The sequence below is a fragment of the Myotis yumanensis genome, unplaced genomic scaffold (assembly GCF_028538775.1).
Source record: "Myotis yumanensis isolate MYYU_CA2020_CCGP unplaced genomic scaffold, mMyoYum1.0.hap1 SCAF_6, whole genome shotgun sequence".
Taxonomy (NCBI): domain Eukaryota; kingdom Metazoa; phylum Chordata; class Mammalia; order Chiroptera; family Vespertilionidae; genus Myotis; species Myotis yumanensis.
In genome coordinates, this window is record NW_027223757.1 from 46,110,644 (window position 1) to 46,125,814 (window position 15,171).

General features: G+C 34.5%; 1 protein-coding gene across 1 annotated transcript in view; it reads left to right on the forward strand.

Moving 5' to 3' along the window:
* MMS22L (MMS22 like, DNA repair protein) overlaps positions 1-15,171 on the forward strand; it is a 108,149-nt gene that overhangs the window by 3,075 nt on the left and 89,903 nt on the right. The window contains exons 4-9 of the mRNA XM_070418048.1: positions 1,839-1,888; positions 5,281-5,368; positions 5,464-5,641; positions 9,157-9,247; positions 11,047-11,177; positions 13,700-13,813. Of these exons, the coding sequence (XP_070274149.1) occupies positions 1,839-1,888; positions 5,281-5,368; positions 5,464-5,641; positions 9,157-9,247; positions 11,047-11,177; positions 13,700-13,813 (652 nt within the window). The remainder of the gene's footprint in view (positions 1-1,838; positions 1,889-5,280; positions 5,369-5,463; positions 5,642-9,156; positions 9,248-11,046; positions 11,178-13,699; positions 13,814-15,171) is intronic.

Here is a 15,171-nt window from a genome sequence, read left to right on the forward strand (position 1 = left end):
GTCACTTCCCGCATCTCCCACACCCCTTTTCCCCCCAAGAATAGTCATTCTATTCCCTTTCTATGTCCCTGATTCTATTATAATCACCAGTTCATTCTGTACATCAGGTTATTTATTCACTTGATTCTTAGATTCATTTGTTGATAGATGCATGTTTGTTGTTCATAATTTGTATCTTTACCTTTTTCTTCTTCTTCCTCTTCTTAAAGGATACCTTTCAGCATTTCATATAATACTGGTTTGGCGGTGATGAACTCCTTTAGCTTTTCCTTATCTGTGAAGCTCTTTATCTGACCTTCAATTCTGAATGATAGCTTTGCTGGATAAAGTAATCTTGGTTGTAGGTTCTTGGTATTCAGCACTTTGAATATTTCTTGCCATTCCCTTCTGGCCTGCAAAGTTTCTGTTGAGAAATCAGCTGACAGTCGTATGGGTATTCCCTTGTAGGTAATTGAGCCTCTTTCTCTTGCTGCTTTTAAGATTTTCTCTTTGTCTTTTGCTCTTGGCATTTTAATGATGATGTGTCTTGGTGTGGTCCTCTTTGGATTCCTTTTGTTTGGGGTTCTCTGCGCTTCTTGGGCCTGTAAGTCCATTTCTTTCTCCAGATGGGGGAAGTTTTCTGCCATTATTTCTTGAAATAGGTTTTCAATATCTTGCTGTCTCTCATCTTCTGGCACTCCAATAATTCTGATATTAGACCGCTTAAAGCTGTCCCAGAGGCTCCTTACACTATCTTCACACTTTCGGATTCTTTTTTCATTTTGCTTTTTCAATTGGGTGTCTTTTGTGGAATCTTTGGTTTGATTATTGTGCTCCTCTGGTCTGCTATTGGGTATAATATTCTTTATTTCAGTCCGTGTATGCTTACTTTCTAATTTCTTTATCGTAGCATCGAGGGTCTCATTAGTTTTCGTGAGGCTCTGCACAAATTTATGGCAAGCCCTCAAAATTGCGATTCTTAGCTCCACATCCTCCATTTCTGTCATGTTTTTTTGTCTCCTTTGCTGAAGTATTTTTAAGTAAATTCTAGGCACCATGTTATTAAATGTCAGGATGAATTTCTTAAAAATACCTTTTTTTCAAACATTAATACTGTTTCATTATCACAATGAACACAGTTGAAATAATGTTTCATTTAAAACCTAGTCCATATTCAGATTTTAGATAATGTTGAAATAGAGTCAGTTATTGAGGGCAAATTAAATGTATCATATATGTTACATTTAAATGAAAATGGAAAGGTGCAGGAATTTCTCCTCCTACCCTCATCCCATAGGCCTTGGGAAGAGACATCACTGTATGTGTGCCATGCTGTGTGTTTTATTGGGAGACCAGGCTGCGTGAGTGATTCTCTAATTTTTGAACATTACTGAATAAGTTGAGTCGTTATCTAGAATACAAATCTTTAAGGAGTTGAAAGGGAACTAGGAAGATGGCAAGGGAAGATTACTCTCAGGAATTAACTTGGAACATTATAAATATAACTTTTCCTGATAACTCTAGTGTACCTAGTGTACCTATTCCTTTTTGAACTTCTTGTGTGATACAATTTAGCATTTTATTATATAAGTGTTAACCTAGGATATTTTATATAAGTATCTTAAACTTCTTGAAGATTTAAATAGTATCTCATTGATAGTGACATCTATGACATTTGATGCAATTTCTGAGATATATGCAGCTTTTAATATGTTATTTTTATATTTTCTCAAAGTCTTTGCTACCTGAAGCTGATCCTCTAATAAACATTCATGAAGTATTGGGAACATTACCCATGTAATTATTACATGCTTTAAAGTAATGTAAAATTAATTCTCACGTTACATTTTTTAAATTAGGCAACAACTCTATAACTTGGAAACCTTATTACCGGCCAGCTGTGATTTTGGTAAGTTGTGTGTTTAAAGGCTAATTACAGTGAATTGCACGTGGGTTTTATGATGCATAATTGGGATATCATAGTAACATGGAGGAATTGTTAGGTCAGAAGTTCAGGATACAGTGTATGACACTTTTTCTGAACACTAAATACAATTTTGTTGCAGCTGAGATTTACAGTATTTTTTTCAAATCTGTAGGTAAAATTGATTTATGGCTAAATATCTCAGAAATGAATTAGTAACAAGCTTTGGAGGTGGGGAGTGGGATAGGAACTCATAAGAGAAATAGTACCAGACCTTACTCTCTCTTCTTGCTCTTTTCTGCTTTCTGTTTTTTGTTCGTCTGTTTTTGACATTTAATGGATTATTGATTTGGGCGGGGGGAGAGGAGGCGATGGATATAGTTAAGGTAATGAAAGGAATTGAAGGACAGTCTTTTAGTGCAAACCAGCTGCTGCTCTTTTCTGGCAGTTTTGGTGCAGTTTGTATTTAAAATCATGGCTCTGTAGTCAGCCTGAGTTCCACCCCAGGCTAATTGTGGGTCTCAAACCAGGTAAGACTTCTCACCTCATTGAGTTCTTGTGAGAATTAAATGACATAATGCAGGTTAAGTGCTAAGCCTAATATCTTATTAGTGATGTTTAGCAACTAAAGATTACCTGGAACACACTTTTGATCAAAGAAAGGTTTAGTGGCTTACTAATGCAAAATACTAAAACAATACATCCCCCTCTTCAGCTAACATGATTATTGCTTCTTAACTAAGTAGAACCCTCCCTAGACTCTCTCTATATAAAAATTAACATAATCATCAAATTGCCCCTGCTTCTTAGCAGCATCCAATCCAGACCAAAGTCCTTAAACTCTCCCCAAACTCAGCCGTCACAAGCCCAAACCCTATTACAATCCCCGCCCCACTCCCTCTTATTGAGAGGCCCCAGCTGTTCAAGATGTAGATTTAACCTTTGCAGCTGTATCAGGGCTCTGTTACTAAACTCATGAAGCCAGCTTTGGCCTTCAGTCCTCCCCAGAAAGTCCATAGGTAGGGACACTTAACTGAAGTGTATATGTTCTTTTCATTGTGCTACCCAGATAAGGTAGCTTTCCATTTGAGGCAGAATAACAAAATAATGTATGTTTTACTAATCCCTGTTCTTAAATGTAGCTGTTGGTGTTATTCCTTTTTCAGATCATGTTTTGTTTGTTTTTTTGTCTACAGACATTGTATTTGGATTTTTTATTTTCTATTGCTATCCATATTTTTTTTAATCTATCTTGAACATAAAGAGTATACATATAGCTGTTCTTTTTAACTTTGTTGACTGCATATTCTTTCATCATTGTCATTTCTGGGCCTGTTTGTATTGATTGATTTTTCTCTTATTTCTGTGTTACAGTGTTCTGGTTCTTTGAAAATCTAGCAATTTTTTATTGTGTGATGGACATTGTAGATTTTACATTGCTGCTTTCTGCATTTTCTTGTATTTCTCTGACTAGTATTAAACTGTATTTTGGCTTGCTGTTAAGTACTTATAATCCATTGGACCTTTTAAATCTTGGTTTAAATTTTGTTAGGACTTATAAAAAGTAGCCTTTAGTCTAATGTTAAGTTAGCTCTAATAAGGCTTCTGAGGATTCTTTTTAGTGTATTATGATTTTTTTTTTTTTTTTTCTGGTGGGAACTTGAACTGTTCCCTGGCATGTGTAAGCTTTGTAGGGAATTGTTTTCTGATGTTTTTACCTGGTCTTGGGTTATTTTTTCTCATGCTTGAACAGATCAGTACTCTGCCAGAGATTCAATGGGACCCTCTGTACATTTCCAGAGCTTGCTTTTTTTGTTTTTTAAATGTAGCTTTTTTCTTCTTTGGTACTTTTCCCTATAAATTTAAACCTTCTGTCTCCTCAGCTCAGTCATTTGGGGTTCTCTCTCCCTGTGCTGCAGCCTGGAAATTGTATTTCGGTGGGAAGCTGGAACGGTCTTAGGACTTCCTTCTCTCTGGGATAGCAGTCCTGCATTGCCTTGTTTCTGGTGCCTGAAAACTTTATTTTTTTTTAATGTTGTTTGTTTGTTTTTTTAGTAAAAGATGGGATATGGGTAAATCTGATTCCTTTTACTCTACCTTGGCTGGATGCAAGAGTTCACAGCAATTGTTTTTAACAGAGTATTGCCTTTATGAACTGAGAATTGTGAAACTGAGGGATGATGTGACTTTCATAGGTGAAATATAATTAAGCTATGAAAATGCCCTGTACTGTTTAATATGGAGATATTTGCATAACATATCCTGTTGGTTTTGACAAAGCGGAGGTCATGTTTACTCATTTAAGTTCAAATTTAGAAATAAGTTTTGCTTTATGTGTGATAAGGTTGAGAACTTGTTGTCTTAATTCTCATCATGTTATTTTTTTTTCTGCTTTTGTTTAGTGATTGTCTGTTACTCATTCTTATAGTGATTGTCAGTGTTTTGCATATAGTAATGTTCCAGGTAATTTTTGCTGATATAGATGTTGAAGTGTGGGGAAGAGGGCTTGGGTTGAAGTTGGGAGAAAGACAGACAATATTAATACATCATTCGGGGCTTTATAAATCACTACAAGGAGTCTTTATTTCATTCTAAATATAGTAGATAGCCTTTCATGGGGTTTGATTTATGAGGAACAGGAATTGACATATATTTAAAGCATATTTTGTGCTTAGAGTGTAGAGGAACAAAGGAGAATATGGGAAGACCTATTAGAAGACCTGTTGGAATAATTTAAGAGATTATAAAGAGATGGATAGTTTGAAGGTATATTTTGGTCATAAACTTGGTAGGACTCTGGTGGATTAAATATAAGTTTTAAGGAAATGAAAGAAGCAAGAATGAAATATAGGCAACTGTTGGCACCAGTTGTAATGAGTGGCAAAAACATGGGCATGAACAGATTTTGGAAGAAATCATGGATGTATTTGCAGTGTCTGAGCAATCTAAATACAAGATGTTAGGCAGTCTGACATGCAAGGTCTGGAGTGCAGAATAGAGGTCTGGGTTATAGGTAAACCTTTTCAAGTTGTTATCATTTTGAGATAAAGGAACTGATCATACACACAGGAAAAGAGAGAAGAGGCCTCAGGACCGAGTCCTGAGGAGCCCCCATACTAGTGGTAGGATAGAGGAGGAGGAGCCAGTAAAGGAGAGGTAAGAGAAAGAACACATGAGGAAGAAAGAAGACTGGCACTGTATGGTGCCAGTGAAGCCAGGTGTAGTCAGTGCTACTGAAGTAGCCTTAATAATGGATTTTTGGGGGGTGGTAAGAATTACATAGAAATCAGTGGACAAAATTAAAAGAATTGGTGCTTGTATGTTACTGCTCACTGATTAATCACTTAAGCTATGATTAACTTCTATTTTGGTTTCAGGGAAGATATCAACCCTACACTGCAAAGCAGACAATATTAGGCAGCAGTGCGTAACATTTCTTCATTATGTTAAAGTTTTCATCGTCAGGTAGGACGTCAGTTGAGTCTTTTGACTACTGCATGAATTTCTGAGTACATACTCATCCAGACTCTGGTGGTTTATTGTATCTAATTGTTTTTTAGGTTCCTGACAGTACAGAATACTGAGAATCATGGTCCTGTTCATCCCTATGAGGTTTTGGAGGCTCAGCTTCCCTCACTGTTGGTTGATGAGCTTCATGGATTACTCTTGTATATTGGACACCTATCTGAACTTCCCAGTATTAATCCGGGAGCATTTATAAGTCAAAATCAGATTCAGGTTTGCCTTATTTAATTTTTAAATTATCAGTTTTTCTTCTTACAAGGAATATTTATTCAAGAATGACGGAAATTAGTAAAGAGTGCAGCTCTGGACCAGATGGCTTGAGTTGAAGTTCTGGCTCCTCCTTTTATTAACTATGTGCCTTTGGGCAAGTAATACCTCTTGTCTCATTCTCCCCATCTGTATAATTGGTATAGCTTCCTAGAGTTACTGGGAGAATTAAGTAAATTAAAATGAATAAAGCATTTAAAACATAGTATACACTAAATATGAAAACTTCTCTATTCCAATTTATAACAGTGCAAATGTTTAAAAGTTTCAAATCAAATAACCTTCATTTTCTAAAATATGTGTCATCTTTCCTTTTTTTTTTTTTTTTTAAGATTTTAAAATTGATTTTTAGAGAGAGAGGAAGGGAGAGGGAGAAAGAAACATCAATGTGAGAGTGAAGCATTGATCCGCTGCCTCCTACATACCCCCTACTCGGGGATCAAGCCCACAACCCTGGTATGTGTCCTGACCAAGAATCCTACCAGCAACCTTTTAGTGCACAGGACAATGCCCAGCTAACTGAACCACACTGGCCAGGGCTCCTTACTTTTTTATTATAATAAAATTCAAGGAGATTACCTTATAAAAGTTACACTTTCAGAACCACATCATTTTATCTAATCTGACCTTTGAGATTTTCAGAATATGATTAAGATGGTTTTGACTTCCCTGGCCAGGTGCCTCCATTGGTTGGCGTGTAGTTCCATCACCAAGAGGTTGTGGGTTCAATTTCTGATCAGGGCACGTACCCAAGTTGCAGGTTTGATCCCCAGTCAGGAGGCAACCGATTGATGTTTCTCACTCTCTTCCTTTCTCTCTAGAATCATTAAAAACATATCCTTGGGTGAGGTTTAAAAAAAGATTGTTTTGACTAATGCCCCTTTCCCCCTGCCTTTTATTATTCCATCTGAAGTTATTTTATTTTTTTAAGTTTGTATTGTAGCATAGCCCAGCTTCCGGATATAATTAACAAATTCTCATAGGATAATGTCAGTTTAAGTGGATGACAAATTATACTTCCCCGTTGATTCCCTGAACTTTAACCTCTTCCATTCTATTTGACCTCACCAATTTGAACATTTAGTTTTTAGGAACATATATTTGTCAAAATGTAAAATACAATTAAGTGTTCATATATTTCTGTGAAATTTAACAATAACAAACAAATATTGACTCTTTATGAGGGATCAATATATCTAACAATAAAAGTAAATAGGGTTTTAATTGAATTCACAGGTTTATATGTATAATCCATAGAAAGCAAATAGGTAATTGCTTTTAATTATATCATTTAATAAAGACTCATAGGTAGATCTTGGGGGAAGGATAGTTTTCCTTCATTTTAGTCTTTATAAGTTCAAATCATTTTTATTTTCTGGACATCCATTAAGTGCTTAAGAAAATAGTTTATCCAGAAGCAGAAATAAAGATTGTGTGCTCCGGTCCTCAAATTAGATTTTGCCCTTCATAGGCTTTTCAATTTAGCAAACTTGAAAAGATAGGTTATTTAAGATTACAAGACTGAATTTTTAAAAGCAGGGGAATGTAGTCTTCAACACATAAAAAAATAAATTATGCACTAAAATTCTCTTCTAAAACAACAGCAAAAAATCTTAAAAAATAAAAAGCATCTTTCAAGATTTTATGTATTTCTTCTATTTTACCAATCTTATATATGACAAGTATTGATTTAATTGGTATTTTCTGTTGAGTATGTTTTATTTAGTTTTTTGGGGGAACTTTTTAGAAATATTACTCGGGTATTACGTATTACAGATATTGTCTTTTATCTTTTTCAGCAATTAAGCTGACTTACTAGGTTAGATTGAAGTTTTTTATATAGTTATATTTTTTCTTTTATATCTGCTGATGTTAAAAATATACTTGTTTTTACATTTATCTATTTGATTTATCTTTTTAAAAAACAATTCTGTGAGGTGGGAAATCTAACTTTAGTTTCTTACAAATGAGTAAATTAATTCTGTCTTATTAAATGACCCAGCTTTTCCCACTGATTTGGATACCACATTTATCTATTTCTCTTCCCTATGTTTGCTATTTTTAAAAAAAATATATTTATTGATTTTTTTACAGAGAGGAAGGGAGAGGGATAGAGAGTTAGAAACATCGATGAGAGAGAAACATCGATCAGCTGCCTCCTGCACACCTCCTACTAGGGATGTGCCCACAACTAAGGTACATGCCCTTGACCAGAATCGAACCTGGGACCTTTCACTCCGCAGGCCGGCGCTCTATCCACTGAGCCAAACCGGTTAGGGCTGTTTGCTATTTTCTATTATCTATTTTTGAGCCAGTATTATTTATTAACGTAGTGTTTTATTTTATTTGCATATTTGATATGGCGAGTTCCTTCTGCATCATTCTAATTGTTTTACTAGAACATGTATCATAGTTTTTATTTATATATATATTTAAAATATATTTTTATTGATGTCAGAGAGAAAAGGAGAGATAGAAACATCAATGATGAGAGAGAATCATTGATCAGCTGCCTCTTGCACTCCTCACACTGAGGATCGAACCCACAACCCAGGCATGTGCCCTGATAGGGAATAATTGAACTGTGACCTCCTGCTTCATAGATCAACACTCAACTACCGAGCCATGCCAGCCAGGCCTCACTGTATTTATTTTTATAGTGATACTAAGTGCTGACTGGGAGAAGGTTATAGATGGCTAAGAGCACTGCCTTTTTAGTCATAATTAGATTTGAATGCTAATGTGAAAATTGAGAGATAATTTCTTTACCTCTTAATTTCTTAAAAGGCATGGCAATAATGTCTGCATGATAGTTTAAAGTTCTCTTAACATTCTTTATAGGAGTTCCTGGGTATGTATTACATTTTTTAAGGTAATATATTTTTATTGATTTTAGAGAGGAAGGGAGAAGATGAGAGGAAGGGAGAAGGTGAGAGAAATAGAAAGAAACATCAGTGATGAGAGAGAATCATTGATCAGCTGCCTCCTGCATGCCTCCTACTGGGGATCGAGCCCACAACCTGGGCATGTACCCTGACTGGGAATCCAACCATGACCTCCTGATTCATAGGTCTACGCTCAACCACTGGGCAACACCAGCCAGGCTAAAAACATACCTGCTAACTAAAGTCTAAAACAAATTCATGTAAATAATTTTTAAAATTATTTTACTGCCTTGCAGCTGTAGTAGAATCAGAAGTTGGTTGGAAGGGTCCTTTACAAATCTATTCAGCAGCCCCAAGGTGGGTCTGTCTTAAATTAGATGAAAATATATCCTATCCTACTTTCAAAATCTCTAGTGAAAGAATCTTCTGATGAATGAGATAAAGGTTTTCCTTAAGCTTAGTGGTAGATTAATTGGTTCTTTGTCATGGTGCTGATAGAGGGTTGTTGTCATATGCTATCAAGCACCTTGTAATGTATTATGAATTCTCAGTCACAGTTGATAATGTCATTCACAGCTTTTCCCACCATCCTGGCATTTATTACATCTCCACTTGGATATCCATTGGCTGGTGCTAGAAATTCTTCAGATGCTTGGTGTAAAATTGAGTAAGTTGATAGATATTTGATTTATGTCCTTTTTCTAATCTGAATTTTAATTGTTTTTTTTTAATTACACAAGTAATAAGTGTTTTCTGATTTTTAAAAATCAAATAGTAACGTAAGTAAAAAGTGAAAATCGCATCCTTTTTTCCAGAGATAACTATTGGAAACAACTTGGCCTGTTTATCTTTCCATACTTTCTATTAGCATAGATATATGGAAACTCATTGGTAGGATTTTTGTTTTGCTTTCTAACCACAAATGCTGCTGTCATTATTCTGTGTAGTTTTTTTTTTTCAGAGATTTGTTCATGTTCATGCATGTGGTTTTACTTTATTCATTTAAGGGCTGTATGTAAAGGGTCTATCATAATTTATTTAGCCAAGTTTATTTTTTAAGTATTTCAATTATTTCCCTTTTTTGATATTATAAATATTACACTGACCATTCTTGTGTATATATACATTGTTCAGTATGTATACAAGTTATGCTTTGGAATAGATTCTTAGAATTGGGGTGGTATATTGCAGTTTTAATATTGTATATGCTCTATGTTGCTGTAAATTTCCCCAATTTGTATACACTGTGAGCATTCCTTGCCTCGTACTATTTCTAGTAATGGATATTATCAATTATTTTTCTTTTTTGTAAATGAATATGTGAAAAATGATACTGAATCTCTATTGTTGCAATTTCTTGATTACCATTGAAGTTGAACATCTTCACATAATTTTATTGTCTCTATATTTTCTTTATTATTACTTTTTTTTTTTTAATATATTTTATTGGTTTTTTACAGAGAGGAAGGGAGAGGGATAGACAGTTAGAAATATCGATGAGAGAGAAACATCGATCAGCTGCCTCCTGCACACCTCCCACTGGGGATGTGCCCGCAACCAAGGTACATGCCCTTGACCGGAATCGAACCTGGGACCTTTCAGTTCGCAGGCCGACGCTCCATCCACTGAGCCAAACCGGTTAGGGCTTCTTTATTATTTAATATTCATAATCTTTTGAAAATTTTTCCTTTTTTTAAAATTAGTAGAAGTTTATAATAGATAGTAATCTTTTATTTCATATGTTGCCTGTTTATGTCTTGGTCTTGCTCTTTGGCATGTTTAGGTTCTATTTTTAAGTTTAGCAATATTCTGGAAATATTTAGTTGTAAAGTAAATTAATTATTTAGGTTATAAAGACATCCATTACCTCAATTTCTGCTTTTTAATTAATAAATACAAAAATACATATATGTGTGTGTCTATCTATACTTATATACACACAAAAATATGCAACGATGTACACAAATAATTTTTTCTGTCAGGTGAACACTGTATTTTAAATATTTTCTTAGAGCAAACTCTGGTGGACTTACTCTGCTATAGGTACAAATTTTGGTATCTTTTGTTAGCTTTACTTCATGCAACTGCATATGGCTATTTTATCATTGTTTGTTAAAAGAATAATGTTGTACAGGCTCTATTGGTTAGAAATGAGGATGAAGAATTTCTAGTGTTTATCCTCTTTTTAATTTATTTTTATTTTTTTCTCTTAAGTAATTTTGCATGGTTGCTTTACAAAGATGGCCACATTAACAAAAGAGAAGCCTATTGAATGGTAACTGGAAGGATTGAAACTTTTTTACATGATGTTTCATCAGTGTTCATATAAGAAAGGAATTGTAATATTTAACTTCTGCTTGCAGAAATTTGCTTTTAACTACATGTTACAGTCTTGTTATAATTTAAAGGGGTACAGTAACTTTTCTCCTGTAGTTTTAAATAAAATTTATTTTATTACATTTTTAGAACATGTTGTATATGGTCATCAGTTTATGAATCTGGCAGGTGACAATTTAACCAATGTCAGTCTATTTGAAGAGCACTGTGAAAATCTCCTTTGTGATTTAATAAGTTTGTCACTCAACAGGTATGACAAGGTAATGCTTTAAGAGTTTATTTGTATTTTTGATACTTAATGGCAAGTCAGTCCTTAATCTGTGTGATTTAAGATATAAGAATTTAATCTAAATTAAAAAATTATCTGGGAGTTGAATGGGAAAGAATAGGTTTTAAACATCTTTTTTAAAAAAAGGCTGGAATTAGTTAAGCCTTTTCATCTTGTCAAAAATAAATAAATGAAAACAGGATGTTTATGATAATGACTGGAATTTAACTTCTGTTTACATAGCAGAGGCCAGTCCTTTAATGATCTAGTATATTGCTATCTATAAAATAAAAGACCTGTGGCCATAATGCCATAACAAACCATGACCGCCTCACCAGGAGGTGCATTAATGGGTCCCGCAGCGACTGCGGTGGGCGGGACTTCTGGGTCCTGTGGCACAGGCAGGTGGGACTCGTGTCCTGCAGAGGCGGCGAGAGGGAGTCCGGAGTCCCGCAGCCTGGAGGGGAGGGGAGGGGTGTCGTGTCTGGATCTTGTGCGATTTCGCACGCTGGGCCTCTAGTTACATAATGAAAGAGATGAGTAATTAAAGTTAGTTGACAAGCTTAAAAGGTGGTTTTAGCCCTAGCCCCATGGTTGGCAAACTGGCTCTCGAGCCACATGCGGCTCTTTAGCCCCTTGAGTGTGGCTCTTCCTAAGCCTTAGGAGTACCCTAATTAAGTTAACAATGTACCTACCTATATAGTTTAAGTTTAAAAAATTTGGCTCTCAAAAGAAATTTCAATCATTGTACTGTTGATATTTGGCTTTGTTGACTAATGAGTTTGCCGACCACTGCCCTAGCCGATTTGGCTTTGTGGATAAAGCATCAGCCTGTGGACTGAAGGGTCCCTGGTTCGATTCCAGTCAAGGGAACATGCCTGGGTTGCAGGCTCAATTCCCAGTAAGGGGCGTGCAGGAGGCAGCCAATCAATGATTCTCTCTCATCATTGGTGTTTCTATCTCCTTTCCCCTTCTCTGAAATCAATAAAAAAATATATTAAAGAAAAAAAAGGTGGTTTTAGTTGACAAATTTTAAGGGTCATTTTCATGAAAGTTCTGGCATCATGGTGGAAATCACTTGTTTTTACTAAATTGTATTTATATATAGTGTTTAATACAGACAGATTTAAAGGTGTTACTGTACACACTCATTTTCAAGTAATGGAAATTTATAGATTATGTTTTGTAAACATCACTTATTTCCAATTACAAGCATAAACCTTACGAATAGAAAATCAGGATTTATAATTTTTTAAAGTGTAGAGTGTTTTATGTATTATCATTATCTCTTAAATTTAATCTATATGTTTATAATTAACAGGAATATGTTAATCAGATATGATATAGTAATATCTTAATGTATTATGTTAGAAATGTACTGTATATCCCACGTTCAAAGGCTGTTAAATTGCGCTGTTTACCCATATCTCCAGAAAAAAATCACTTCTGTCGTGATAAACAACCTGCATCCCTATTTATAATGGTTTGGCCCTCTAGCAACTTCAGCGTGAAATTATAGCTAATTTGCCTACAAACGTCAGGTGGTCATAATAATCTGGCCACTCAGTGTATATGTAATGTATGTGAAATAAGATATATATTATGAGTTTCAGAAGTTTAGCTATACTTAGAAGTATAGACAATATTCTCTGCATTTTTTAGGGTCATTGAGGATATATTTGTTATAAAAATGGTAAAGTCCGGCTAATGTGGCTCAGGGTTGAGCATCGACCCATGCACCAAGAGGTCGCTGGTTCAATTCCCTGTTAGGGCACATTCCAGGGGTGCAGTCTTGATCCCCGTGGAGGCCATGCAAAACACAGCTGATCAATGTTTCTGTGTCATTGATGTTCCTATCTCTTTCCCTCTCCATTCCTCTCTCTAAAAATCAATAAAAAAAAAAATAGCAATAGCTTTAAAAAGAAAATGGTAAAATTGCTTAACTTTTATATAGCCCTAATAATTGTATTTATTCTGACTTGTCACTATTTTTAGTCTCAACAGTGAATCAAAAGTTATTTTCTAATGTTTTTACTACATGTCTTTTTATTGTGCCTGATGGATTAGATCAAAGTTAGGAAACCATGAAGCTGAGGTCAAATCTAACATACCCCCTGTTTTTGTAAACAAAGCTTTCCTGGAACACAGCCTCATCCTTTTTTTATGAATTGTCAGTGGCTGGTGCACAACAATGGCAGAATTGAGTAAATATGCAAAGACTATATCATGAATAAAACCTCAAATATTTGTTACCTAGCTTCTTATATACAGAATGTTTGCTGAACATTAGACTAGATAATTAAAGCAGAGGGTTTTTTAAGTTGAAAATAAAATTCTGTACTTTTGGTTTTACAATGGGAATTTATAAAAGTTAATGAAATGGCACATTTTTTATAAAGAATTTTTTGTAGTTAAGCATAAATTTTAAGACATCTAAATCATTCTTTTAAAATATTTAGAAAAATGTGTGGCATGTAAAATTCTGCTCTAACTCATTTTGGTTATTTTCTACAGGTTAGGGCTTTTGAAGCATTAATGAGTGACCATTGCCCATGCCCATGCATTAAAGAACTATGGGTTCTACTCATTCATCTTCTAGACCAAAGAAGTAAATGGTCTCTCTCAGAAGTAAGTTGTAAAATTGATGTATTAGTTATTGTTACTAATTGTGTTAAATTTATGCAGTGGTTTTAGCCAAAAAATCTTACAACATTCCTTCTTTATAAGACAACCACCACCACCAAACAGAGCATTAAACTGAGTACTAAATACCTACTACATTTTTAACCCTAAATTGGTAATATGAAACATCTAAGAGAAGTGTAAAATATGGCTGTCTTATTTTCTTAAGGGGTTTTTGGGGGTTGTTGTTTTATCAAGAATCTGTTAGGCTAAAATACTTATTAATTGTCTTCAATAACTCAGGAAACATTTCAGTTAGGAAATGTGGCAGATTTAGATTTGGGAAGAAATAAAACAGGTTTCTGTTAATCAATTTTTCAGTATTATTTCATGGAGGGATGAAGAAAAGCACAAAGAGGAAGATAGGACATTTTCTTTCACCTCATTTTGAGCAAAGTCTTCATAATGGGGCTTAATTTAATTTCAAGTATTATCGATTAGGAGAAAAAGAGAAATATCCATAGGCAGAAGTAAGTATAAACAATTCATTGTGAAATGATACTTAAAATGGTTTATGGTATATGAATACTTTTAATATTTTATGGGTCTTTTAATTTTCCCAACTTTTCACAATTTGGGGTTTGGTTACTGCTATCTAATTTTAATAATGACTATTTTTGCAGATTTACAAGTACTTTATTTATTTATTTATTTATTTATTTATTGCTTTTTTTAATCCTCACCTATGGTTATGCTTATTGATTTTGGAGAGAAGGGAAGGGAGAGAAAGAAAAGAGAGAAACATTGATGTGAGAGATAATGTCATTTGGTTGCCTTCTGTACGTGCCCAAACTGAAGATCGAACCCGCAACCTGTGTATATGTGCCCTGACTGGGAATCAAACCCACAGTCTTTTGGTGTATGGGATTACGCTCCAACCAACTGAGCCACACCAGCCACTGCGCCACACCAGCCAGGGTCCATGTACTGTATTCTGAGTTATTTTAGCAGTAAATTTACTGAATATAAGTAAAGTAAGTTTACTAAGTATAAATTTGTATTTTTACTTACTATTGAGTAAGAAAATTTTTTTCATGGTATTTTGAATTGTCGGTACAGTTCAGCTTTCTACAAGACTTAAATATTAGAAAGTCTCAGCAACATTTTTCCCCTTTCATTATTTAACAGGGTCTTTTATTTCAATGACATGGTAAAAATCAATTTTCTAATTTTCTGCAAAGCTTATCTTTATCATTTAAGAATTTTTTAGAATTGTTCTTATTTTATAAATTTCAGACTTGAAAGTGTGAACCACACATAGTGTAAGCATGTTTATACTTGTTATTAGAAATTTTCTAGATTTT